This window comes from Anopheles arabiensis, chromosome 3 (genome assembly GCF_016920715.1).
Source record: "Anopheles arabiensis isolate DONGOLA chromosome 3, AaraD3, whole genome shotgun sequence".
Taxonomy (NCBI): Eukaryota; Metazoa; Arthropoda; class Insecta; order Diptera; family Culicidae; genus Anopheles; species Anopheles arabiensis.
Window position 1 is genome coordinate 27,821,674 of NC_053518.1, and position 26,470 is coordinate 27,848,143.

The 26,470-nt window shown below is 46.2% G+C and overlaps 3 protein-coding genes across 4 annotated transcripts; 1 reads left to right on the plus strand and 2 right to left on the minus strand.

Annotated features, from left to right (window-relative positions):
* Window positions 1–2,656: 2,656 nt before the first annotated feature.
* LOC120904415 (mRNA-decapping enzyme 1A) lies at window positions 2,657–6,723 on the minus strand. Its single transcript, XM_040314376.1, has one exon. It carries the CDS (start codon window positions 6,133–6,135, stop codon window positions 4,327–4,329), a length of 1,809 nt encoding a protein of 602 aa, XP_040170310.1. The 5' UTR covers window positions 6,136–6,723; the 3' UTR covers window positions 2,657–4,326.
* Window positions 6,724–7,184: 461 nt separating this feature from the next.
* LOC120904791 lies at window positions 7,185–21,832 on the plus strand. 2 transcript variants are annotated; one of them, XM_040315133.1, is made up of 8 exons: window positions 7,185–7,486; window positions 14,044–14,235; window positions 14,342–14,529; window positions 14,638–14,733; window positions 16,572–16,799; window positions 16,953–17,119; window positions 17,201–17,647; window positions 17,755–21,832. In XM_040315133.1, the coding sequence occupies exons 2-8, from the start codon at window positions 14,061–14,063 to the stop codon at window positions 18,017–18,019; spliced, it is 1,566 nt and encodes a 521-aa protein (XP_040171067.1). In that variant the 5' UTR covers window positions 7,185–7,486; window positions 14,044–14,060; the 3' UTR covers window positions 18,020–21,832. The 2 variants fall into 2 exon arrangements, with proteins under 2 accessions (XP_040171067.1, XP_040171068.1); XM_040315134.1 differs by lacking the exon at window positions 7,185–7,486 and adding an exon at window positions 7,517–7,648.
* Window positions 21,833–22,149: 317 nt separating this feature from the next.
* On the minus strand, window positions 22,150–25,842 carry LOC120904792 (protein transport protein Sec61 subunit alpha). Its single transcript, XM_040315135.1, has 2 exons — window positions 25,521–25,842; window positions 22,150–24,978 (listed from the first exon to the last, which is right to left on the minus strand). Exons 1-2 carry the CDS (start codon window positions 25,525–25,527, stop codon window positions 23,555–23,557), a joined length of 1,431 nt encoding a protein of 476 aa, XP_040171069.1. The 5' UTR covers window positions 25,528–25,842; the 3' UTR covers window positions 22,150–23,554.
* Window positions 25,843–26,470: the final 628 nt, after the last annotated feature.

Consider the following 26,470-nt stretch of genomic DNA (forward strand, 5'->3'; position numbering starts at 1 on the left):
CAGGACATTTGCTCCTAAACTAGACTGTGCAACTATCGTTTGGTTTCCGCGTAGGTGGAACAGGTCGGAACTGGTATTACTGTATAGGGAAGTATCTCCTGTTTTAGTAGTCGGTCGTACTGTATAGGGAAATATCTCCTGTTTTAGTAGTCGGTCGGGTAATGCTAATTCTTCCCTGCTGAATTCTCGGTCTCATAGAGACTGATGGTGGTTGAACTGTCTCTCTGTTAGTGCGCTAACGCAGACGACTGAAATAGGCGGATTGTTGACTTTAAACAACAATAGAAAAAGGGAGAGAGTAATGTAAAAGACCGAAATCGTTTGTTTTATGTGTGTGTGTGTGTTTTTGGTGTGCAAAAGGATGGAATGCACAATTCATTTTTTGTTTTGTATACAAATAAAGGATGCACATAACATCCTGTTTTTTCTTTAAAAAAAGAGATCGCAACTATTGATCCTACGAAACAAGTATTAAAAGTCGAGAGGAACACATGGTGGTTGAGTTGCGCAACAAGCATGCGAACAGACTAAACGCAAACAAGCAAACAAAAAATACTATAAAATGTAGACTGGAGCATACGCGAGATGATAACGGCCTCTGATATGATTAGTGGGCCACAGAGAGAGACACACACACACACACCTACTAACACCTAAACAAACAGGAGATATTGTGTAACAAATCAATGTGTTATGTACATAAGAGTATGCATGTTATACAAGGCAAACAAGTAAAAGCATAATAACCAACCTATACAAAACAGAAAACACAGAGAGTGGAAAGTGTGGAAGAGGGTGTAAAACTAAAGAAACCTAACTCTGTGGCGCATTTTTTGTGAAAGCTGTAGAACCTTCAATGTTGGCATAATTATACAGAAACCACTCACACACAAAACACGTACACGAAGGATACCATTTCCACACTGGAAATGGAACCTACACAAAAAAACCCAGTAGATGATGAACAGAAACATGTCTTATCCGTGGTTAGTGGTCGATGTTGTCAAGTGTTGTTGTCGAATGGGGAGTAGTGGAGCATTTGGGGTATGTAATTAAATTTGGACCGCAAAGCGAAAGTGGACCTTGATCGGACCGAAATCGCTGTGCGACGTTGTTAGTGGATGATCATATCCCTTAATTGAAACATTCAAGTGCACACACACACACAGCCGCGCTTTGGTCTGTTTTTTGTTTGTTGGCAGGTGTTGTTGGGTTGGGCACAGGATTAGAACGGAACGGAGAAGGTAAAACAAACAATAATTAAACGTTTGGCCCCACGTGTGAGAAAGTTTGCACCCGAAATCAGCCTCTCTGTGCGCGTGTAGGGGTAGGTAGAGGGTGCCACGTGTTTTAGGTGCGAGTTGGCAGTTGTTTAAGCGTTAGTGTACAACACAGACAGTGCTACACACACACCACACACGGTTTGGGATGAAAATGATATGAAAGTAAAGCTGGATGTGTATTAAATATATTGGCGGAAGAGGGAAGATGTTGCAGGAGTAGCAGCAGCAGGATATCACAGGTTAATAATGCAAAACGAGATATAAGAGTGTGTAGAAAGGTGGAGAGTGGAAGAGGAGCCGTGAGCAAGCAGCGTGTGTTAAGGGGGATGATTAGTAATGATTTATCTAGTGTAAAGAGAAAGTAGTAGTAGTAGTAGTAGTAGCAGTAGTAATAGTAGAAGTACTGGGGCAAAACATGAACGATGGGAGGGAGGAAGAAAAAGAAAGTAAACAAGAAGGAACGTGTGTAGTGTAATGGGGGCTGCTAGCAAGTAGTAGTTGTGCGATACGTATAAGCGCTAATCCTATCGCAAACATGTTGTACTATATACAAGATTTTATGTAAAACAAAACCAACCAAGCAGTTGCAAGAACTGTGTGTAACAACTGTGTAAAACAGAGTGAAGTGAATATAGGCCAGAGATAGAGGAAAGCGCGTGAACAAAAGAGATAGAGTTATATATAGATATATAGAGAGAGAGAGTAAACAAACATATTATGTATGTAGTACCAACGGAGAAGAGAAAAGAATGAAATTCGTTGAGATTAAGTGAAAAGAGTGCAACAACAACAACAACAAAAAAAGAAACAACCAGAAAATGAGGAAAGTGGATTTGCTAAGAAAAGTTTATATATAATAATGGTTGAACGGTAGAGAAAAGAGAAAGATGAAAAGAAGGTGTACGAAAACCAGAACGAAGTACGAAAACAACAAGCTGTGAATGAATGAAAGAAAGTGGAACCTAAATGTTTGAAATAATGTATAAAAAAACACACACCCACACATACACAACAGAACAAAACTGAAAACCCAAAAACAAAACTTCGTCCCCGCGAGAAGAGAGCTTCATTTCGGAAAGAAAGTAGGCACTGCGACAAAATGAGGTGAAAAATAAGGTAAGAGGTGCACTGTAGTTTGTTTTGTTTTGCGGTTTTCTGGTGTCTGGCTGGCAATGCGTTTTTTCTTCTTTATTTATTTGTTTGTTTTTTTTTATTATCCATGAAGTGTGTGTCCCTTTTATCGTATCCTGGTCACATTATCCTTTTTGTATGTGTGTTTTCATGTTCTCTCTCTCTCTCTCTCTCTTTCGCGCTGAGCCTTTTTTTCTTCTTCTAAGGGGAAATTCAAATTTAACGTTTGCACACCGACGACATGTGGGGGCGGCTCCGCTACTTACGGGGCCTGCTATATTTGTTCTGCTTTGTAAAGATTAATTTTGGGTCGTTTTTGTGTTTTTCAAAGCCTTATTACATGTTATTAATATTATTATTACACATCGAAAAGTACAGCATTATCTACTGGTTCATCAACACTGTGTGAGTGAGGGGGTCTGTGGGTTTAACGTATAACGCGTTACAATGGGGGGAGGGATCATCCTACCCTCTTCTCTTGTCTACCGTACATATGCTAAACCTCAAAACGACGGGGGGTAGGGGTGATGTAGGGACAGGAATTTTTGCACGTCTCTCTATTCTGGTATACGGGGGATTTTTTTATCGACTTGCACAAGCGAGACATTTGCAGCGCGAATGTAAAACACGTTCAAATCGAAATTCTTTACATGCACCCACGTGTATTTCCCAACTTTCTCTAACGCGAACGTGGCGCGCGTGTTTGTTTGAACAAAATGCTTCTTGGCCTATGTCTTTCAATTATGATGATGATTTTGCATGCTGCTCTTATGCTTATGCACTGCCAGAGAAAATGGATACAGAAAGCAGCGTGATCAGATTGTGCCAGAGAAACAGAGAGCGTAAGAGAGACAAGTGTGTCAAGAAACCCCGAATCGGTAAAGCAAATCATACTGAGTGTGTAAGTTCTCTCCTAAAACGAAACCTTCGAAAATCGACTGAACTAAAACAAAAAGAAGAAAAAAATAAGAACACTAATTTAAACTACTCTAACCACTAATTTGCTTACTATAGACTCCTATAGACGTACAGTAATCTCGTAATAGCCATTTCTTTCCAACTTCATTCAATTTTCCAATCCAGGCCTGCCACTACATTCGTCGGCTCTCTTTCTCTCTCTCTATTACTAACATAAAACACAGTCGACGGACTAAAATGATAGCAAAAACATTAGCTGTACAATGTGATACAGTGCGAAATAGGCGATAGATTAGATTAAACGTCCGAAGACGCAACATGGCGCACTTTGCAAGCTTTTCGCGCATTTCCCACACAACAGCAAAACACAACCTTATACACATCTAAAACACGCACTTTGGAACGCATTCCCTTTCATGAGAGGAAAACAAAAGAAAATAAGGCATTATAATTTTAAAAAAATGCGCTAAAGGTTATTAGTACAGGGGAAGTATGTGGGGGCTGTGGCAGGAGATAGTTGATAATGTAATATAATTTTAACTTATTTCGTCTCTTTCACACTATCTCTCTTAATCTCTCTCTCTGGCTATGTTTCTTTCTTGCTTCTGTATCCATCCTCCTGTTCTTCGTCCTCGCTTTTTTCCTTTTCCCTTCTCTTGTTTTTGTAATCCGGTTTTGCTTCGTTTTGCGGGGGACCCTTAACAATGTAATAACTATATAGCAGTCTCCCAAAGGGCAACGCAGGAGTTCGAGCATACATTCGAACACACCCGATTTCGTTGTGCTGGAACGAATCAGATAATATTAACAGCATTCTTGTTCCTCCCGTGCACACACACACGCGCGAGCCTATAAGCAGCGGAAAGACACACACACACGCAGTACGCGGGAGAGCGGAGGAGGCAAACAGGGGTACTCGGGCCGAATCTCGAAAGCTTGTTCCTACACGCACCCATCATCATCGTCATTCACCCTGGCCGCGAGGGTTCTTCTTCTAGTTGGATATCATTTCGGTGAACGATTTCACGTACGCTTCGTGCAGCTTCCGCACAAAGTCCGGATCGTGCTTGATCAGGTAGGAGACCGCCTGGATGAGCTGGTTCTGGGTGAGCGGTTCCACACCGCCCGCCGCCGTGCCCGTTGCAGCATTGCCGCCGCCGCTGCTGTTGTTGTTGTTCTTCAGGTTGCTGTTCGCTTCGGACATGAAGTCGAGCAACGCCTTGCTGTTCGATGTGACCGTCGTGAATGCTCCCTTCGGTGGAGTGGTTCCGCTAGCCTGCTGCTTACCGCCCGCTGACGACCGGTGCTGCTTCCCGGTGGACGAGAGCGTAGTACTGCCCGCCGCTGCTTTCGTCTGACCGCCCGGTGTACCGTTGCCCTGCTGCTGCTGCTGCTTGCCGGCACCGGCCGGAGAGTTCGTACTGCTCGGTGTGCTCGGTGGGCCGAGCAACAGGCTGCTCAACGCTTCCGTCGCTGGCGTTGCTGCCGTCGCGGTCGGCTTAAACATGGTCGGTGGCATCAGGGCCGGTTTTACGACCGTGGCCCCGCTGCCCCCCGTCCCCCCGATCGGGTCCGACTTCTTCAGCAGCTCGTGGAGTGGCGTCTGCTGGGGCTGCTGCTGCTGCTGTTGCGCATTTTGACGCGATTCCAGCTCACTGATTTCGATCAGCTTCGTCTTCGGTACGACCGGCTGATGATGATGGTTGGAGCCACGCATCGCTGCGGACAGGTTGGCCGCATTGATGAAGGTTGCCAGCGGCGATGTGCCGAGTTCCGGCATGCCGCCCGACGGTGTCTGCGGTCCGTTGTTGTTGCTTCCACCGCCGACGATTGGAATGCCCATCCGCTTAAAGCTGCTCTCGAGCTCGCTCACGTCCGGCGTTACCTTGCCGGTAGCCGTAACCGACGCCGCCGCCGCCGTCGTTGTCTCTTTCTGCGGTGTGGTGGCCCGGTGCTGCTTTTCGATCTGCTCGAGCGTATGGACCGGGGCGAGCGTCTTGAACAGAGGCACCTCCGAGGCGGCCGGCTGTTTCGCTGCGGCGAAAAAGTTCACCACACTGCGCGGCGCGTTCTGGTTCGTGATTGGCTGCTGCTGCTGCTGCTGTTGGGGATGTTGTTGTTGCTGCTGGTGCTGCTGCTGGGGAATCGCAATGCCCTGACCAGGATGGGCGCCCATCATGACCCCTGCGTGATGGTTCAGCACCGCCCCACCGTTCGGCGGTACGGTTGCATTGTTCTGGAAATCTTCCTGCGCCTTCGTGAGCATCGTGAATATGTCCACATTGGTGCTTTCGCCTTCACCGCCGCTGCCGTTCGTTACGCCGCCACCACCACCAGGATAGATCCCAGCTGGCACCGACGTGTCTGCTCCATTCATCGGTGGCCTTGATTCACCACCGCCACCACCACCATCACCATCGCCACACTCCGTCACCAGCTTCTGGATGACCTCGCCGATGCGATCGCACTCCGTGTTGTTGTAGAACCAGAAGCCCCGTATGCGGGACCGCTCGTTCCGGTACAGCAGAAACGGTGGTTTCGACTGCAGTTCGATCTGGCCGCGGATCGGCTCGACCAGCGAGTTCGTGTTGAGCCGATTGTTGATGAAGATGCTGTGGTACGGTTCGGCGAAGCGGCTGTAGATGAACAGCGCCCCCTCGATGTCCGTCTTTTCCCACTCGTTCTCCGCATTGTTGAACACGTACAGGGCGACGTGGGCGGACGAGTTGACGATGTCCTTTGCGTACGGGTCGACCCGCTTGATCGCCACCAGATTCATCCGCAGCTCCGTCTGATCGGCCATCCCGGAACGCTTAGTGTGTGCTGGCTGGTTGTGTGTTTGTGTGTGTGCTGGGGGAGGTTGAGCAGGTTAAGATTTGTGTCGCCAAAATCCTTCGCACGGCCACGGCCACAAACAAAAGCAAACAAACGCGTGTCACACGAGCAGGCGACGGTGACACCAAGAGAGCTCTATGTGTGTGTGTGAGAGACAGATTGTGTGCGCTCGCTCGTCCGCGCGCTTGTGTGTATGTGTTTGTGAAGGGACACTTGTTCCGCTGCTGCTGCTGTGGCTCCCGTGTCGACTGGACGGAAGATTTTCGTGTTCCCACGGCCCTTTTTTTCCCCCCGGGACGGGAGGACGCAAGCGTGCGGGTTGACGGCGGGAGTGCAGCAAAACTGCAACTGCACTGCACCTTTTTTCCGCGTTAGGTGACTTTTCTTTTTCGCTTCTGCCACTGCGTTCTTTGCGCACCGAAAGGTAGCTGATGGGGTATTGTCAGCTTCGGATCGTGTTCTCTTGGTTCGTTTGATTTTCCACTCAAACTCAAGCTGGCGCTTCCCTATTTCGCTCACCCGCTCGTACGGAGTGCGTCCATTGTCGACGTCAATGGAAGAGTGAGCGAGATGGGGGTTAGCTGGTACGCGTTTGACAGCTGCCGCGACCGAGCGAAGGTTGAACCTAGGTGGCAAATTGATATAAATAAAGGCAAACGCGTTTTCAATCGCAATTACAATTGAAGAAATTACATTCAATGAGAGAAATAGTTCAAATTAGTTTGCGAATAAAACGAAAATACTTTATCGTTTGAAAATTCATGGCAGAAACTGTCGAAAAATGCATTCAAAATTGTGTAGCAAAAACTGGCAACCCGGTTTCTACCCGTCAGCTGTCAACTGCAACTGCATAAAGATACATCTTCCGGTTGAGTTCTAGCACCGCAGCGAACGAATGTCTGTTCAGAGCCAAATCATTCCTGAATGGGAAACAACCGTGCAAAAGCTTCCGTTGCCGTGCTCACAGCAAAGACATCCGGAACGAAACGGTCGCTCGTTTGCTGTGTGTGTGTGCGTGTGTGCACTCGTATGCGTAATCTGCGCACACAAAGGGGAACAGCACAAAGCAAAAACGAAGGGCTGCTGCTGCTGACGAAAGTGACTCGATCCTGCTGCTGTAGGCGGACACACGGGAAAACTGTGGAGCGAATTTCGTCGTCGTCGTTGTTGTTGTTGTACACCTTTCCGTGCAAATTCGAGTGTGTGTGAAAAACCGTGCCCGTGAATCATCATCGTCGTGTGTTGCGTGAAGAAAACCTTTTAGCAAAAAGAGCATGCAGCAGTGAAAATTCGGTGTGACGAAGTTTGTCCATCGCTCGGTGTGTATTTTGTGTGCGTTTGTTTGTGTGTCTGTGTGTGTGTGTTGCGAGTTTTCTCGGTCGCTCGAGGGGTGGTAGTTGTGTTGCTGGGTGGAAGTTGTTGCACAAAGTGCACCCTCCCCCCCAAGGGTAACACGGATGGGGTGAAACGGATGTGAAAAGGTGAATCTTGCAAGCCAGTCAGATGTAAAATCACACACATCTTGCAAGAAAAAACGGTGAAAAGTGTTTGGGGCGAAAAAAGGAGCCCCCCAGCCGTCGGGTGGTTGTTCTTTGGTGGTGTGTTGAATATCAGTGAAAAAAAAGAACTGCTTCGCTGCTAAATGGATGTGCGTATGGAGCAGGCAGGCGTCGGACGGAGGAAGAGAGGAAGGCAGGGAAATGTTTGGGGTCAATCGCGGAGGTCGATACGATGAGATAGCCTCGTTTTCTTCGCGATTTGCTTTTCCCTCTGGCCGTAGCTCGAAGTGATTATGCGATTTTCGATCTTTTGTTTTTCTTTCTTTTTTTTTGCAAATGTGCGAGCTGAAAGGTTAAAATATCTATTATTACCCTTTGCATTGAGGAAGAGGGCCTTCTGCGGTGGTCACTGGCTGCGTGTGTACCAGATTAATAATTAATAATGTAACTCTTTTAATCATATTTTAGGTGTACCAAGCATTGAAACACATTTTGCTGAGTTGAGTTGGTGGGAAATACGGAAACGAACGTGAAAATGCCACTTCCGGAGTGGGTGGGCGAAGCGACTGATACTCAAGAAGTCTCCCCCGAAAAGCAACCCCTAAACCACACACACAATTGCTGCTGGACTTAAAATTCGATGTAAACTTGTCGATTTACCATGCCATCCACGTACGCACTGACTGATGGACGGTGTGTGCGTGCGTGTACGTCCGTGTTGGAGACCAAAAAACCCGATTAGACCGTCGTCACGCTGTCAAACGATTGCGGGGCGTGCGGGCAAGAGGACGGTGGGCTGAGGGCGCGGAAACCCCAACTCCAAACACAGGCAACACAGGCAGTCCGGTGAAGGTGAAGGTGTCCGGACGGCATTTAGGGGTGGTTCTACTTGAAGCTCTCCCACCCGTCGCTGCACTGTCGCGAAGCACACCTTGTCTCACCATTTTTCCTCATAGGAGGCTGTGTGTGAGCGAAACCGGGTTGGCAAACAAACACAGGAAGGAACGGGAGGACGAGCGAGTGGTATAGAGTAATATGCTTTATTGTTTATTACCACCACCCCATTTACACCCTCGCCAGAGGGCTACTGTGCCACCTTCACGCGACGGACGATCATCGGTTTAGGTGCAATTTGTATAACAACCGCTTCGCTAACACTACCACATCCCCGCTCCGCGCGCAGTACGCGATGCGCAATTGCATCGCGATCGCATTTTTAATGTGCCATCACTTTGACAGCCACTATTTTTTTAAATTTTACACCAACGAGTAAAGGGACACCCATAGCCTAATGTGTGTGTGTGTGTGAGCTGTTTCATCATGCTCTATGCATCATCACCTACAGTCAATAGTCATCCCCTAGGCAACGAGGGTTAGGGCAGCAACGACGATCAAGATTCAAATGCAAATGATCATTCCCGGAGATTGGGTCAATTTCGCCATCCGAGAATGTGTTTAGGTCACTTCATCCCCATTGGGGGGTTGTGCCGTGGGAGCGCGAGCGAGAGAGCGCGCGGCGAACGAAAGTTTTATTTTTATCGTGCCTTTATGACGAACATTCCAGAGGCCAATGATCAAAACGGTACAACGGTCCAAACACAGGCAAACACGCGAGCGCCAATATGAACACGCAGCTCGTGGGCCCCTTTGGCGCGGTAAATATGGGACTGATATCGCGCGAAAGCGCATGTTTATCTGAGCTTATCGCGCGCCTACGCCGCGTTGATACGGGGAGTGGATTATGAGGTGATGATTGTTTGGGTTGAAATAGATGACTTTTTGGAGACCCGGGGGGGATATGCGAAATGGCCCCGCAAGCATGCGCTCCGGAATGGAATAATATTTAATTATTAAATATATAATCTTTTCCCAAATCGAAGCGTATAACAAGCCTTTAACCATCAACGTACAGCGGAACAGAACCGTTTTTGTTTTCAGCTGTCTCCTGTAACGATCCGGGGTGAAATAATTGCCTGCACAACCTCCTTCCCATTGTCCCAGAGAGTGTGGAAGTATTGCACTCCCTTTTTTGTTTGCTGTTGGCCATTAACCGTTTAATAACAGCGGCATTACCTTCGACGAGGTTGACACCTTACCAGCCGTGTATAATGTGCAAAATTGAAGACACACCAGGAGTGTCAAACACATGATCGTCGCTGTTCGTAGCTTGATCGTGATTTTTAGTCTAGCATTGTTTATTCTTTTAAGTATTTTATTTTAAAAACATTACTTTTTGTGATTGTCTATGAGTTAAAATTACATTGAGGTAGCTTTTGCACCAATATTCGAAATCTAGAGAGTTGGGAACATGTTCCAGAAACAAATTCAAATGAAACACAGAATTACATTAGATGAAATACAAGTATGTTTCGTTTATAACATTTGTCAGCAAATGTGACATTTTCATCGACTTTAGCAGAGATGTTGAATGAACAAAGCTTACAACAAAGTACAAAACTAAAAAAAAGTTCTAAATTGTCATATTATGACAACAAATATGTATACCACAATTCAATATTTAATCAGGATTTTACCTATTCATACCAGAATTGTGTCCATAATTATGTGTTATTGTTTTCTGTTGTTGTAATAGCATATATGCAATCGTCATATACAGTATTGTACTTCTCATAGTTGTGGGACACTTCCTTGACTTTCTTATGGGAAGTAAATTTTATATGATGGGAATTGGACTCTATGGCATCCTTTTTGGCCTAATTGACAAATTCTGTAAGATTTGTCCAACAAAAATGCGATAGAGTCTATTTCCCATTTTATGAAGTTCATTTTCCGGAAGAAAGAATCAATAAAGTGTCTCCACAATTATGATTACCTCTGAAACCCCCTGTAACATGCATCTTTTATAGAGATTGAATCTGTTCTTTTAAGTGAACGTGAAAGAACCGAGTCGCTCATCCTAATGAACGTGATTTCGGTTATTTTCTTCCTTTCACTATGTTAGAGTCGATGAATCGGTACACTATGCGAAAATCAATTGAACTGATTGAACTGAACTGAACTGATCGGGTGGCCTGTTATCATGCAATCAGATATACACCGGTGGACCCCGCGGTTAATGGGGACCCAAAACGGCAACAAAATATTGCGTATTTCGAATTTCCGTGTAAGTCAAATCTCGTGATTTTCAGCCAAAAATATCACTAATTTTAGTGTAATTTTGAAAGTAGTGGGTGGTTTTAGCCACTTTATTAATTATTAGATATGATTCTGACCGAATATAGCAGATTTAAACCTTTAAACATGGTTTTAAGCATTCGATCTAAAGGTAAATTATTTGGCATTTGACGATTGATGTGTCAAATCAGTACAATTTGCTCAAAGAACTGTCAAAAACCGCGTATCTCCGTATCCACGTATAAGAGGTACCGTGTATCTCGGGGACTATCTGTAGAGACCATTTCACGCCGTGAAGCCGTGAAAAAATAGCCAAAATCAACATGGCTGACACATTTCACGGCTAAGTATGTACCCAGCTGTCATCCTGTATGGTGCGATGACATTCGATAAAATGCCAACATTTTCACGCTCCCACACATGGCGTGAAAATATTCGCCGTGAAACAGAGTGGTTTTGTATGTACCTGTCATCGAATTTAGCTTCCCGCTTCACGACGCGACACTATATGGCGGGATGTTTGGTTGCACGGTTAGCCTGAACAGTAAGCCAATATTGGCTCCCTTACCGTTGTAAGTTCGTAGGCTGAAATTTCAGCCAGTCAGCTGTTTGCATTGTATAGCAGTTTTCGTGTAGCTATCTAAGTGAGTATAATATACAGGTGGGCTTATCCCAAGATGTATGAATTTAGAAGGCTGATTTTTATCGCTTCTGCTTCAGAATGAGGATTTTAAGAGTGTTTTGAGTATTCGTCAAGCCTCAAGAAAACTTGTTTGAACAAAAGTTTTCACCCACCCTGCCAAAAAATGATATTCGAATTTGGTTTTAAAAAACATAGTATGAAACCACCTGGACTAAATACACTTTGATTCTAGATTCGACCACGTGATCTCTTTAATGCACCTTGGGATAAATGTAAACACTACCTTGTTTTGCCATTTTTTGAACAGGTACTCGAATCTAATACTAGCTTTGAGGCTAGAATAATTTAGACTGAAAATTGCAGGCTAGTTTTTTGTGTGGTTTTGTATGGAGTGTTTACATGATTTTAGCCTCCAACTGTCAAACTCCATACAAAAAACTGACTAGAATCGTGAAGGGCCCCATTGGCAATCTCTCATTTGACGCTAGAACGCGTTGCGCAGTTTAAAATCGACTGTTTCTTGGTTTGAATACACATTGTTGTTTGTGTAGTTTTTTTTTTTCAAAATGATCATGAATGCATGTACTCATTTTGTTGAGTTTTATGTAATTTCGATGTATCAAAATAACCATAGTGTTCTTTTCTTGTTAACCGGTTCATTTTTTTTACGTGAATTGTATGAAACGTACAGGTCTGGTTCTTTTTGGCACACCTTGTAGTTCAGAATCCATGTCGGGTTCATAATCGGTAAAAAAACCATTTAGGTGCGAAATTTGACTGACCCAAAATGATTGCATAATAACGATAAATGGACGTAAACAAACATGAGTAAATGTGTACTAAAATATTAACAATCTAAAAACATTTGAAATAGATTATAATTAGGTAATGGCTATTTATCTCAAAAGAAGCCTTCAGTTCAGTGTGTGTGTGTTTGACACCACTGTTGCGATGCTATTGATCGGTGTGCACTACTGTGCTCTCGAGAAATCGGGTACACGCGTACTCACATTCGCCTTCTCTCGCTGAAAGGAAACAAAAGCAAAAAGTAAAAAAAATAAAGCAAATACACAACACACACATTGTATTAGGATCGTTAAGTGGTAGCACCCGCGCGAAAGCCGAGTGCAATTGTACCGAGGCAGCTGAGTGTTGGGGGGCTTTAGTTCCATGCTGCTGGCGGGTGGTGTTGTTTTTCTCTCGTTCTTCCTTCTTTCCATTAGCCATACACATATACACAACCCGCTTGAAGCAGGAAGTAGTACAATAGCAGTGGGGGGAGGGGAACCGGGGTGCACTTTTGTTGTCAATAGGTTCGCCACCATTTCTTTCACTACCAACGGTGCAGTATGGGGAATGCAACTCAACACGCGACATGCAATGCGTCACCATCTCACCAAGCCCGCGCACACTTTTTCATTGTGGTAGGGAATGGTGTAAATTGCGGGTGGCCCATGCATGGGTGTACGTTGCAAATTGTGTGGCCACCGTGCGCAAAGAAGAACCACTTTCAATTAACCCCCCCTGACACACGACTCGATACACGGGTTGATAGGTGGTCATGCCGTGCACTCAGGAGATAAAATCAATTCAGTGAAGTGATGACCATAATTAAGTAAAATGTTGGAAAAAAGCTTTGTTTTAAAGTACGGGAGTACAGGTCAATTCTCGGGCGATGAACTGAGTACCGTCGCTATATGCTTTTACATTCATTCACCGGGTTCTATTCACGGCCCCGACACGTGGCGTAGTTATGCGTTGGATCGATTTCGCCCACGTGCATCATCGATGGTGGTTGTTCTTGTGGCTTCCGGCGCTTCATACGCCCAGCCAAACGTTTGCGTTACGACCTTGCCTTTTTGCCAGCAGCATTGATGTGCGCCTGTCCTCATTTTCACCTCATTACGGAACGGGAAAGAACTTAACGAAAAGCTTCATTTATTATTAATTTGCTAGAACAATTATGTACCTCTGAGGCGTAGAGTAACGACGACGATGACGAGTCACTGACGCCAGTGGGTAACAAGATTGGCCCTTTACCAAAATGATTAAGCTGGCTGTGCTCTGGAAGCGTCTAGTTTCCTTATGACTCTTGGATGGGTTAATGGGTCTCGGTGTAAGTTATCGAATTAAATATTTATTGAACGTTGTTTTGTTTGGACTATTTTCCTGGTCCATTTGAGATACTCTTGGCGCTGTCAACACTCTCCATTGTTGATGAATCGTCCAAACCGCTAAATAGTATCAAAAAAGCAGGGGCAGACCGCTACCATTTGTGCGATAAACTAGTTCGACCTTGGCCGGTCGGTACACAACCAAAATAACACACATCTCGGGAATGGTCGGGACGGTGGACGGGCGTGTTAGAAATTAGAATGGAAATTAATGTCCCCGCTAACGGGCTAACGGGCCGCGAAACACAACACAAACGCGTACAAAATAAACAAAAAATCCACTCAGCTCGGTTGGGTGTTGGTTTGGGCAATTGAAGCGCGCATAGGTCGCTATCAACTAACATTACATTCCCGGTTGCTTCTAATTGATCAGTAGAGTGCTTAACCTCTAACTCATTTTTTTACGTTTCTATTCCATTTTACAGGTCTCTAATGTAATAGTATGGTATCACGGTTCGAACGCCTAATGGGGTGCTCCTCTATCCCGATAGGAGAGACCTCGCCTGAGACGGTGGCACAATGCTCAGGCCGGGGCGACTGTCTGAATGGTACGTGCCTGTGCGAGATTCGCTACAGTGGCGAAGAATGTTCCGGCTTTAATCTACCCTACCATGCTGGTAAGTGGTTGCTCCCGTTCCCGAAGAATTGATCGGTTTTATTGTTTTTATGCTTCAACTATATTCATTAACTCTGTCCTCCGCTTTCCTTCCCCTCTTCCTGCAGGCATATCGGCCGTCTTCTACTTCGTGGGCTTTGTGTCGCTGGTGCAGCTGATGATCTGCATCATCGCCGAGTACCAGCGGCTGAAGCAGCCCAGCTTTCTGGCCGCCTGCCGACTCACCACCCAGAAGCTGCTGTACTTTTTCGTCTTCATTGCGGCGGTCCTGCGCGGCGCTTACTTTACCACACCGGTAAGAGGGCAGTACCTTGTTTTGTGGTCGTCGTGGTTGTTATAGTGGCGTTTTCTTTATTTTATGCTAACTTTTATCCCCCCGTTAACCTTTTCGCCACACTCACAGGAAACGCTACAACCGGCATGGGTGTCGTATCTGATGTCGCTGTACTATCCGCTCGTCATGACCTGCGCCTCGCTCGTGGTGTGCCTGTGGGCAGAGGTAAGTGTAGAGGCGGTTCTATTTTATGCTTTCGTCGCCTTGCATGTACTGTTGTGGGATGATTTATTGAGGGGAAAACAAAGAAATGCGTTTTATCTCGCACGTTCCATGACGTCAATGCTGGCGTCAATATCGAACAAAATGCTATTTGGGAGAAAGTCAATCGTAAATGGTACCAAACAAACATTGAAAATTGCTTGATTTTCATAGTGCTTTTCTATTTTTTGTTTCAAATAATTCCCTCGATAAAGTGCCATTCAGTTTATTGCGCGCAAGAACACATTTCATTTCTGTTTGTAGTCCCTTCCCTTAGAGCGTTTTATCTCTGACGCGTCTTGTAATGAACTCGAGACACTGATAATGATGCAGGATAGGAAGCTGCTAAGCTTCTTATTGATATGGCGGAGCTGTAATTAGGTCACCTAGTTTTAACTGTCATACACACACCGACTTAGGGGCGGTCCCGTGGTTCAGTCGTTAACTCGAACGACTCAATAACATGCCCGTCATGGGTTCATGAGCTCAAGCCTAGAATGGACCGCACTCCCGTAACCAAAGATTGACTTTTTATACCCGGCTGCGTGGTAATGAATAATTAAGTCTCGAAAGCATGTATAGACACAGACCCGGCATGTCCCCCGTAGGAAGTTATGCCAAGTAGCAGAAGAAAAATACTCGCACAGACCTAGGACAAAACCTTCATAGACAGACAGACAGACCACGGTCTCATTACACTACACGTCTCTACAGGTTTGTGAACACTTTGATGTGTACCTTTCCGGCATTATCAGCTGTCAATGGTGATCCGGGGCCCGTAAAATAAAAGATGTCCCATCCCTTCCCGAATAGGTTCGTAAATCACGAGCTTCGAATGACAACTCGCGTGTTTGGGTTGGTTTCATTTGCTCCGGGAATGCATTATTGGAGTGGCGTTACGAACAACGTTCCGTAGCAGCGAAAGAAGGGCCCCACTTTAATCTTGTGCGGGAAACAGTGTCAACAGTGTCCACTTGAAGGGGCGCATACTATCTGTACAGCGGGGGGGGGGGCAAGCTTTAAACTGTATGGTCCCCCGGCACTTTCAAGTATTGCTGCCCCGTTTCCTCGCGCGAACCACATTAATGACGATGATGCTGATAGCCGGCAAATACGCCTTTAAAGTGCAACTGGCCAACGAGGCTTTACTACTGCGCGCATTATTTGTCCAACCGTCGCCCCGTGCTTAGCTTCCCTTTTGTAGTCCGTGTATCTCCGCGGAACGTAGTCTTGTCCGTGCTCTAGTCCGCGCCATTTGTACTGCAAAGAAGTGGTAGGTAGGTACGTACGTGCCGCGATTGCGTTGTGGTTTAGTTGGTCTGCCGCCAATGGGAGTTCCGCTCCGGATATAGGTTCGCGGGCCCATTATTCTTCCCAACTACCTGCTCACAGTGAGTGAGTCGAGGGGTCTGTGTGCATATATATATTCGCATCATTAAACAGTCGGTTGGAATCGGTTAACCATTTGTGGCGCACAGGTAATAATGCTTTCTTTATTGCGCCGGGTTTGTCCTTGACGTTAGTGTGTCTAAGATTTCGCATCCGATACTTATCCGGTAATGGAAGGGTGGGGTACGGTACAGCAGAGGAAGACACAACGCAGGAGGTGCTAATTGAAAATGCAATATTTAATACGTGTTGTGCTAAGTTTGTAGTAGTTTTTGATCAGCATATATCCCACCCCTGCTAGCGGGATGACACTAGAGACCACATTCTAGTGTGGTGTGTTTTAAGTGGTGGACGCTTCAGCGCTTCGTAGTGATCGTGTCCTCATCCGCTGCTCTGTCTCGCATTCGTTCCAGATCTTCCACCTGCAAGGCATCCGCTGGGAACGGTCCCAATTTCTGTCGAAAAGCTTTCTCGGCTTTCTGGCCTTCAATCTGCTCCCGTACAGCCTGTTTCTGGCGGAGATTGCGTACTCGCACCTGTTCACCGGCCGCAGCACATCGTTCTTTAACGGATGTTACGCGGTGCTGCTACTGATCGTGGTCATCTTTTTCCTCATCTACGGTGTCGAGGTGTTCTTCAAGGTAGGTACATTCAGTAGAAAGGAGTAGGTTAACGCAGCCAAATTGTGAGCGAAATTAATGATATTTTTGCTTCACATTGGGCTAAAGGCTTAAGTAATTGAGTGTTCTTTGCAACATTAAATCCTATTTTTCTTCCTCTTCATCCTTGCTTAGGTTCGTGGCGGCTTCGTGTATGACTTTGGCGTGGTGCCAAACAGCGAAAATGTGAACGCTTCCCAGCTGCACCAGTCGCGCTTCGGTTTGCTGAGCCAGGCGATCATGATGATAGTGATCGTCGGGTTTCTCACCTCCGAAACATTGGGCGATTTCTGGAAAAAGAAGTAAGCTTTTCTTTGCCGGTTCATATTGGAACGTAAGGAGATGCTAACCGATGCTCCCTTCTTCCTTCTCCTCCTCCCCAGGGTACCGGTATACTCGCGCAACTGGCACGACATCGTGTTCCGGCTGGCGGAGGTCGGCGTTGCCCTATGGTTCCCGTGCTGCCTGTGGAACTCGATGGCACCGGAGCAGCTGTGGATACTGAACCCGCGCAAGCTGCTGACGCGCCAGATCGACCCGGTCGCCGGTGGCAGCGGGTGCGGGGCCGGCACCGCCGAAGCACCGGCCGACCCGTCCACCTCCGCCAACGCGGAGGAGGGCCAGTCGTTTTTAGCGAAGAAAGATTGCTGGATCTGCTACGACACGGACAAGCCGGAACCGCTGATACAGCCGTGCAAGTGCATCGGTGACGTCAGCTCGGTGCACCACGAGTGTTTGCGCCGCTGGCTGGTGGACAGCTGTGCCAACAGTGATGCGGTGCTGAAGTGCAAAGTGTGCGACTCGCCGTACGAGATCGAGCGCTCTAACAGGTACACCTCTGCTGTTTGCACAATGATGCTGTGTGTGTGTGTGTGTGTGTGTGTGTGTTTGCGTCTTATTAATACAATCCTCTCGGTTTTCTCGATTTTGCCCGCAGGCTCGATTGGGAGAAGGGTTTCACGATCCAGCACTGGGCCAAAACGATCATCATCGTGACGCTGATGTGCATCACGGGTGCGGGCGCCTGGGTCATCATCCAGCTGAACGAGGACTCGTTCGTGCGCGTCCTCGTCGCCGGGTTCGCGATCATCATCGGCTACATACTGTTCAAAATGCTCGGCGAAAACACGGTCACCGCGATCCAGCGGGCGAAGGTGAGCTCGATCTACATCGTCACCTCGGTGAATGATTTGCAAACTTAGGTGCAGGGGTGGTGATGTTTTTTTTTGATTCGCCGAAAGACTCAGAATGAAACTGTGGAACACACATGGATTGTGTGATTGTGGCATGGCGTGCGTGCGTGCGCAAGAGTAAGTGAGTGAGTGTGCCCGCGAGACGCTGCGCATTTATGCGCTATTTACATTACGTTTGTGTGAGCAATAGAGAGAGAGAGAGAAAGAAGGAGAAATGATCTTTCAGTTTGTTGGACGCCAAAATCGAAGCAAGCGGGTACAGCACTTGCAGGCTTTCTAGAAAACAACAAAAAAAGCTGCAACGAACGAGTTGCAGACCGCCGCACGTGTTGACAAGAAACAGGAAAGAGATTGTTTAAATCGCACACCCGCTTTAAACCTTTGCGCGCGCGTGTGTGGCTTTTGGTTGCAAGTTGGAACGAGGAACGTTATTTACTCTGCATGCTCGGGCCCGACCGAGCAAACTTACAGTACATACACATATATTTACATCCACACACATATATTTAACCGTACAGCAACAGCGAACCTTCTTCACTGTTGGTGTACCAGGCATGGCGGTTATGTTTTTGTTTTTTAATGCTGTGCGCTTATGCTATTTACATACAAGTATGTAAGCAGGAATAAGGTACAACAGCACAGCACCGACACCCACACATGCCGCCGTAGGCCGGATACTGCTGATATACTCCACGTGTTTTGTGGTCATCTTTGTCGTCGTCACCACCCGGTGGCTACGGCGGCCGGTTTCGGACCGGTTCCCCTTGCCCTTTGCCAGATTCGATTTCGATTAGCATTGCTTTTGGTTATGGCTTTAATGTTTTAACAGCAACAAAACACACAGACGCAAAAAAAACAACAACAACCATGAAACGATCGAATCAAATCAGTTTCAAATCTAAAATAAAAACTGTTAAACGAATCAATCGTGACAGGAAGGAAGGAGAGAAAAGACCAGCCGACCACCACCACACCGGGTGTAGGAGACGTACAGGGATGGCACACAACGCATACCTAGTCTTTCCCATAAAAAACACACACAAAAAACGAAAAAGGAGCAACCCCATGTTTGAGCTCCACATTTGGAAGATCAATAATTTACCAAACATTTTCCCACCACCACTTCCCGCTTCTTACTCTCCCCGTCGCCCCCCTGTTTTCCCCCTTCGTTATAGTAAGAGTGACCGTGTGTGTGTGACTTTTTTTTAAATTTACATACATATATCCATGCAAGTGATATTGAGTTAATGCGTGAGCGTATTTTTAAACAAACAAAAAACGAGAAATACAAAAACGTTATAATTGTAAGCATATATAGAAGCATTAGGTTGGAGTATGTGTAGCAAAAGAAACAAAATGTACTACTGGACAAAGTATGAGGGAAAAAGTGTAGAAAAAATGGGAAAGGGATAGAGAGAGCGATGGCGTAGAAGGATGATACAAAAGATACTTAGAAAGAGGCACGTGCGTAAAGCTCAATAAGTTTGCTATATTGGGATACACGATTGAAATGGCAAATTCTGTGGAGAAGCGTCGCCAAAAGTTAGGAAAAAAATAGTTTTGTCACATAAAATCAATGATGAAGGTGTTGTTATCAGCCCGGTTCGGTGAGAAGATCACCCCAACCGACCGATTAACCCGGATTCATTTTATTTATTGCAAGTGTGAGTGCTTCTCTTGTTGATATCTCACGCCGCCGTGCAAACAGGATTGAAAGATTGTTTGCGTGTGCGTGTCCGTGTCTTTCGTTAGAATGACTGCAAAGGGCGCAGTGCCGAACATTAGCACTAGTGATATATGATTTAGACGTTAAGCATTTCATATTTACCAACCTTTCCCATCCCTCCCTCCTTCTACCTTTTATGGGTTTAACGGCTTTATAATTTTCTTTAATAACAGGATATTCATTTACCTACAACACTCATCATTAAAGTAAGATACCGTAAACGGTCAACAGTTATTGTACACATGAGCGAAATGGTGATGGGGGTTGTGTGTGTAATGGAACGCCGGGAGAAAAAAAACCTGCTCCATTCTACTGATTAATGTCGATAAATTAACGTCTACAACGTGAAGAGCAAAACTTGTTGAAAGGATGTAGTTAATACGCGCAAGAGGTTATTTCAAAAGAAAAGTCACACCATCATCTCGCTAAGTTGTAAGTAGATCAATTTCGGTACTGAACAAACGAACAAAAAAAAAGAAGGATATCGTCGATGTCGATGCAGAAGAAGAAGAAGGTACTTGAGATCTCAAACAATTTCACCATCTTCGGCAGTCCTCTCCATTTTAGACACGATCTTAAATAAAGTACGGGGCGGGAATATCAAGTGGTGAACGACACACACACATATACACACAGACAACAAATGTATAAGGTTGTGCGCACGAAAATGATCCAAACTACTACTGCACTTAGAAAAAAGAAGAAGTAGAAACAGTGATACAGCGAACGTGTCGTGTATAGCCGCTAGAGCTGAACTGATTAGCACAAATGCAAAAGAAAGAGAGAGAGAGAGAGAGAGAGTATTTAGTTTACAGTAAATTCAAAAACATTAAGTAATTGAAGTCCCGGCGAATGTACGGGCATACTTTTGGAGAACGTACCACTGGATGGCACAATGCCCCGGTTCTCCTACGCGATAGGACAGGCTATAGGCCAACGAAGAGACATCCATCTACTCTATCCCTCCCCTCTCCCATTCATGTGATGTTTTTTTTCAATTATTTGTGTTATCTTTCCCGGTTGTTTTGTTTGTTTTTTCACCTCTCTGGCTGTATACTGTACATTTTTAAACTAATGTTTTGTCGTGTAAGATCCCCTGTAACCGATTTACCTGCTAAACAGTGTCAATTGCGGAGTGTTTTATTCTTCAAAAAAAACCCGCACTCAAATGAAGCAGAGTATAGCAGGTCAGCGTGGCGTCCCAATTAGGCATCAAAGCGAATGAAAAAAAAAACACAACAACAACCTTTTGTTAAACACATATTAAAAAAAGAAAAAAAAACACGAAAAAAATTCATGCAAAAAAAAACAAAGTGAGCAAAATTAGTTGATACACAAAAAAGAAATATAAGCAAAGGAAGTATAAGATGTAAACCAAAAAAACAAAAGAGAAAGCTCTAAACCCCTAATCGAAAGCACTGAAAGAATTTATGAATAAAAGATGCTAAAACATATGTACTTTCTTGGCAAACAAAAGCAAACACAAAATCACCGAAAAGGATAAAGAGAGAAACAAAAAAAAACACACAAACACTTCCCTAAAACACGAAACGCTAGCTTAAGAAGAAGTGAAGCAATACGAAATTGATGAAAACTAATTGGCTAATAGAAAGCAAATGTAAAAAAAAAACTGTGCATTATGAAAAAGATTGAAGCAAAACAGAGAAGAAAAAAAAATAAATACAAAACCAACAGCCTCAAAGGCGAAGTGTGAAGCACCTACATTAAAAAAAAACATCTGGATGCGGCAGTAGTAAACAAAATTAGCAGTTACTGAGAGACCCCCCTATAAAAGGTGGAACGCTTTCATAGAGCTCTTTATGATGGCTCGAAATAACTCGCTCTTGAATTTGACCATTGCAACAAATCGATCACCCAGAAACAAGCACACACACACAGAGACCCAAGAACATATGTACTTTATGCAGTAGTAATTTTAGTGACAAAAAATAGTGGCAAAAAAAACAACAACAATTAAAAACTGTTGTACTGTCGAGATCGCATTAATCTTAATTGGAAGAGAAACTGTAATTATAATCGATGCAAGCAAGAAAACAGAGTGAAAATATAATATAAATGAAATGATCCAATGAAAACACAACAGTGCAAAGGGATGTTTCTATAACCGACTTTTTGAATTTGACATGGTCACACCGAACGAACTCCTCTCGAGAAGAGCAGACGTGGTTGGGGTTTTTTTGAAAATCATAGTAGTCTGCCGTTGAGTATGGCTCAGCCTTCGAGAGGCTGTTTCATTCTCAAAACATAATTCAAGGCGTTTAGTAGTAGCAGCAGCTGCATCACCACCATCGCTGAATTTCCGTATTCGTTCCAGCAGCTTCCATTTTGTTTCTTTTTCAAGAATGCTTTTAAGTGAAAGGATAACGGCAATGGAAAAAAGTAAGTATTGAAATAGGATTTCAGTTTTTTTGTCTCAATTTTATTCTGTTTTGGAAATTTATGTGGAGCGACTTCCTTACATCAAGTCCACAGAGTTTGTGGTGTGTGTGTGTGTGGTGAGGTGAGAGTGACAAATGTTTTATGATAAATTTTCTTGCTCTTTCTCTCTAAATGACGCAAAAAACTCGATGTTTCAAATTGGAATCACACAACAACGGATCTTCCCGCTTCTCGCCCCGCCACGTGTACTAGCCGTCCAGGTTGTGACCTTTTCGTTTGCTGTTGTCTCCGTCACCGGCTGCTAATGCCTTACACCCCCCCCTCCCCCCATATCTCTATCCTACTAGTGTTCCTCTATTTTCGTTCCACTTGTGTAACGTGAACGAAAACGAAAAAAAGCCAACTATTTCTTCTAATCCTCATTTCTAACGTTTTTTTCTCTCCCCTTCTCTCTCTTTTGCGCTACAAACCGTGCGCATAGTGTGTCTGAGTAATAATTGTCTATTTTTGTCGCGTGTGTCTCTCTGTGTGTGTATGTCCCTGAATCAAGGGGTACGTAGGTGGAGGAAATCGGTCCAAGCGCACGCGTATGTGTGTGTGTGTGTTGAAGGTGGAAAACATCGAGCTAGTTCGATTGTAGAGAAGAAAATAAAGAAGAAAAAAAAATCCAAAATGGAAAAGAGAACAAACAACGATGAAAACGAAGCCCTAAGAAAGCTGTGTGTACTTTGATGTGATGGAGCCGTTTAATGAAAATGCATTCGGAAGCGGGTGTCGTCTTCCGGTTTGCTAGCTGCGCGCGCCTAATTCTATAATTTTATCTACTGGAATAACCGTGAGTATTATTATTGTGTGAATTTATGGTTTTATTTACTTCTTCAGGTATGTCGATTTGCGCTGATCTCTGCTTTTCCATTTGCATTTTCTCATCACCATCGGAAAGTGTAGAGGAAGTGTAGTGAAAAAACAAAGTAACAAAACAATTCTTTACTATTCACACACATACACTCACGCACACACACAACACAACGTGTCTCTGTTCTTATTATCTCATTTATCAATTATTACACCTCTCAGTCGCTGCTCTCTGCTTACTATCCCTTCGAATGTAGAGTAGTAATAGTGTTAAACGCCTCTCTTAAACGCTAAAACGCTAAAGGAGAATTATGAGCTTAAATTAATTTTTCTTTTTATGTCCCGCGAAAACAAAGTGGGTGGGGGGGGGGGAAGGGGAAAGCAAGGCGATGATAGGAAGATGGGACAAGTAAAACGGAAACAAACTAAACAAAAACTCATGTTTTGCAACAGAAGAATCGAGTGTGGAAGGAACTGGAACGATGACGAAAGATAAGGAAAGGAGAAGGAGAGGAAGGATGGATGTGATGAGGGAAAGGGGGAGGGGGGATTGAAGCACCACCTTAAAACAGTAACGTGCCCATGCCGCCCATCTCGGACTGCTCCTTGACGAAGATCTCGAAGTACTGGTAGATGATGGTGACGGCCAGCAGGATACCGGTGCCGGAGCCGATCGCACCCATGAAGTCGGCCAGCACGGAGAGCGCCCCGATGCAGAGGCCACCGAATGCGGCCGCGGTCGGGATGTAGCGGTTCAGCTCGTGGATCATCGAGTTCTCGCGGTGGCCGCGCATCACCATCTGCTGCTCCTTCAGCTGCTTCGCCACGTCCTTGGCCGAGCTGCCGGACACGTCGATCCACGTCTTGGAGAAGAAGGCGCACGAGCCGAGCATGAACACGATGTACAGCACGGCGTGGATCGGGTCGGCCACGATGTGCCCGAGCGACTCGGGCGGCGACAGGTAGTAGCAGAGGCCACCGATCGGGTACGAGCGGGCCGGGCCGCCGCCGCCCACGTCGGCCCACACGCCGAGCAGATTGATCAGGAAGTTACCGTGGAACTTAACTGCCAGCATCTGCGAGATCACGTACAGGTTGGAGACGAGCGCCGACTGCAGGATGATCGGAATGTTGGACGTGTAGAACAGCTTGATCGGGTAGCTGCTGTACTGGCCGCGGTAGCGGGCCGACTTGATCGGTAGGTCGACCCGGAAGCCCTGGAAGTATATGACCACCGCAAACACCAGCACGGTCGCGAGCAGGTTCATCAGGTTGGGCAGGTTCTGGCGGTAGAAGGCTTCGCGCAGTGCGCGCACCTTGTCCTGGCGGGTGGCGAGCAGGTGGAACAGGGCAATGACCGCGCCCTCGAACTCGGTACCGCGGCCCGTATTGACGGTGGCGGGCGAGAACGCCTTCCACACGATCGTTTCGCAAATGTTGGTCGCAATGAAGAGCGAGATACCGCTGCCCAGCCCGTAGCCCTTCTGGAGCAGCTCGTCGAGCAGCAGCACGATCAGGCCGGCCACGAACAGCTGGATGATGATGAGCAGACAGACGCCCGCACCGATCTCGGCCGGATCGCCGTACATGCCGGTCATGACGTACACGATCGCTTGCCCGATGGTGATGACCATGCCGAACAGCTTCTGCGCCCCGTTGAACAGCGCCCGGTCCTTGGGCGTATCGCCGACCTCGATAATCTTAGCGCCGGCCAGCAGCTGCATGATCAGGCCGGACGTGACGATGGGCGAGATGCCGAGCTCCATCAGCGTGCCGCGGTTCGACGCCAGGATGACGCGGATCCAGTAGAACGGATCGGCCGAGTCCGAGCTCATGATGCCGAACAGCGGGATCTGGCAGCAGACGAGGAAGATGAACAGCGTGATCGCGGTCCATAGTACCTTCTCGCGGAACTGGATCTTGCGCTCCGGTTTCGCGATCTCCGGCAGTATGCCGCAGAACGGTTTAATAATTTCCAGGAATTTTACTGCAAACGAAAAATGCGGGAAAAAGTGGGGTGGAAAAAATTAGCGAAAATCCACGATATTAAATCCTTTCGGTTGGCAATAATATTCGAAAAAGGGCAGCCCCAAAAAATGGGAAGGAAATTGAGTTCAGCATTAATGGGAACGCATTCTCTCATTCTGGTGGTGATGGTGGTGGTGGTGTTTCGTTGGAGGCGAAAGTTCCAACCTGGAGCTTTTGCCTTGTCTACGTGTACACACCATGCACGTTGTCAGCAATCGGGGGGAAAGAGACGGCACGATACGTGTATAACGCGTTGGAAGGAAATGAAGGCGGGCGAGCAAAAACGGGAATACATGCCGGGGATAGTAACAGAGGGCGCACACACACACACACAAGCACACGCACACCCGGGAAAGGCGAAGGAAAATTGCCACAGCCACGGTTTAGCCCCACGGGATGATGCAGTTTTTCGACACTTGGGAAGATTGCCAATGTTTTTCTGCGCCGTTTTCCTTTACTTTACACACAAAAATGATGTACGAGCAGCGGGCCGATACTTACTTCCCATGGCGGTGCAGGTCGCTGGGAATTGGTGGGTTTTTCTTTTTCACACACACTCAATGCAAAAAAAACTCGCGCACGCACGGTCGTCCGGTAAGCTGCAACTCTGTTCCTCCCTGGCTGCGCGGTTGCGTTTCGTTCTGGTTTCCAGCGATAAATAAACCGTTTTCGTGTCGTGTGTTGTCGAGCTAGGCTAGCTGGACAAACAACACCTTCGCTGCGTTGGTCTCTCGGTCGGCAAGTAAAATATCCAACGAGCCAAACGCACCCGAAACCGTCCCTTCCCGTTCGTTGATTTGTTGGCAGCCACGAAGCGTAGATCTGTCAGTGAGCTGTCACTGGCGCGGGCCGGCCAAGGTGCTTAGAGGCGGTTTGACAGCTGGTGGCTGACTGCTAGCTGTGCGTACCTTGTGCGGTGGTTGTCGGAGTGCGTATCGCATACAATGATGTGGTATGGTGTGTTGCGGCTTGCATAGCAGCAGGCGCCAAGGTGAGAGCGGCATCTGTACATCAGTGGGCGTGCGCCATCTGTGTGTCGTATTTGAAAACTAAAGAGAAATTTAAATAACGGTTAATTAAAGCTGACAGGGATGAAACATAGATCGAATCGAGGGAAGGTTGTAGAAGGGTTTTTTTAAGGAGAACTAATTGCACCAATCCTGGAATACGATAATTTGATGGAAAGAACTGTTGTGCTTGACGTCACTCAACGGAACTGACTAGTGATGTGCTCCTTGGAGCGCTCCACGACTCCGATCCGACTAACAATAGCCGGGTTAGTCCGATTCCGACTCCGGCAAAAGCCGAACCGCTAGTTCCGCGAAGGAGTCGGAGTTATTTGGAGTTGTCTAGAGTCGATCAGAGTCTACCGGAATCGGAGTTGGTCGACGTCAACAGTCGGTGCAATCAGTCAGGTGCAATGTGCTTGTGATCAGGCCATTTCATTTCGT

Excerpts from the sequence above, each read along its gene's own strand:
- LOC120904415 (XM_040314376.1), bottom strand. The coding sequence starts at position 6,135 with ATGGCCGATCAGACGGAGCTGCGGATGAATCTGGTGGCGATCAAGCGG.
- LOC120904791 (XM_040315133.1), top strand. The coding sequence starts at position 14,061 with ATGGTATCACGGTTCGAACGCCTAATGGGGTGCTCCTCTATCCCGATA. Across the intron at positions 14,734-16,571 it reads TGGTGTGCCTGTGGGCAGAG|ATCTTCCACCTGCAAGGCAT; the intron begins GTAAGTGTAGAG and ends CATTCGTTCCAG. Across the intron at positions 17,120-17,200 it reads GGCGATTTCTGGAAAAAGAA|GGTACCGGTATACTCGCGCA; the intron begins GTAAGCTTTTCT and ends CCTCCTCCCCAG.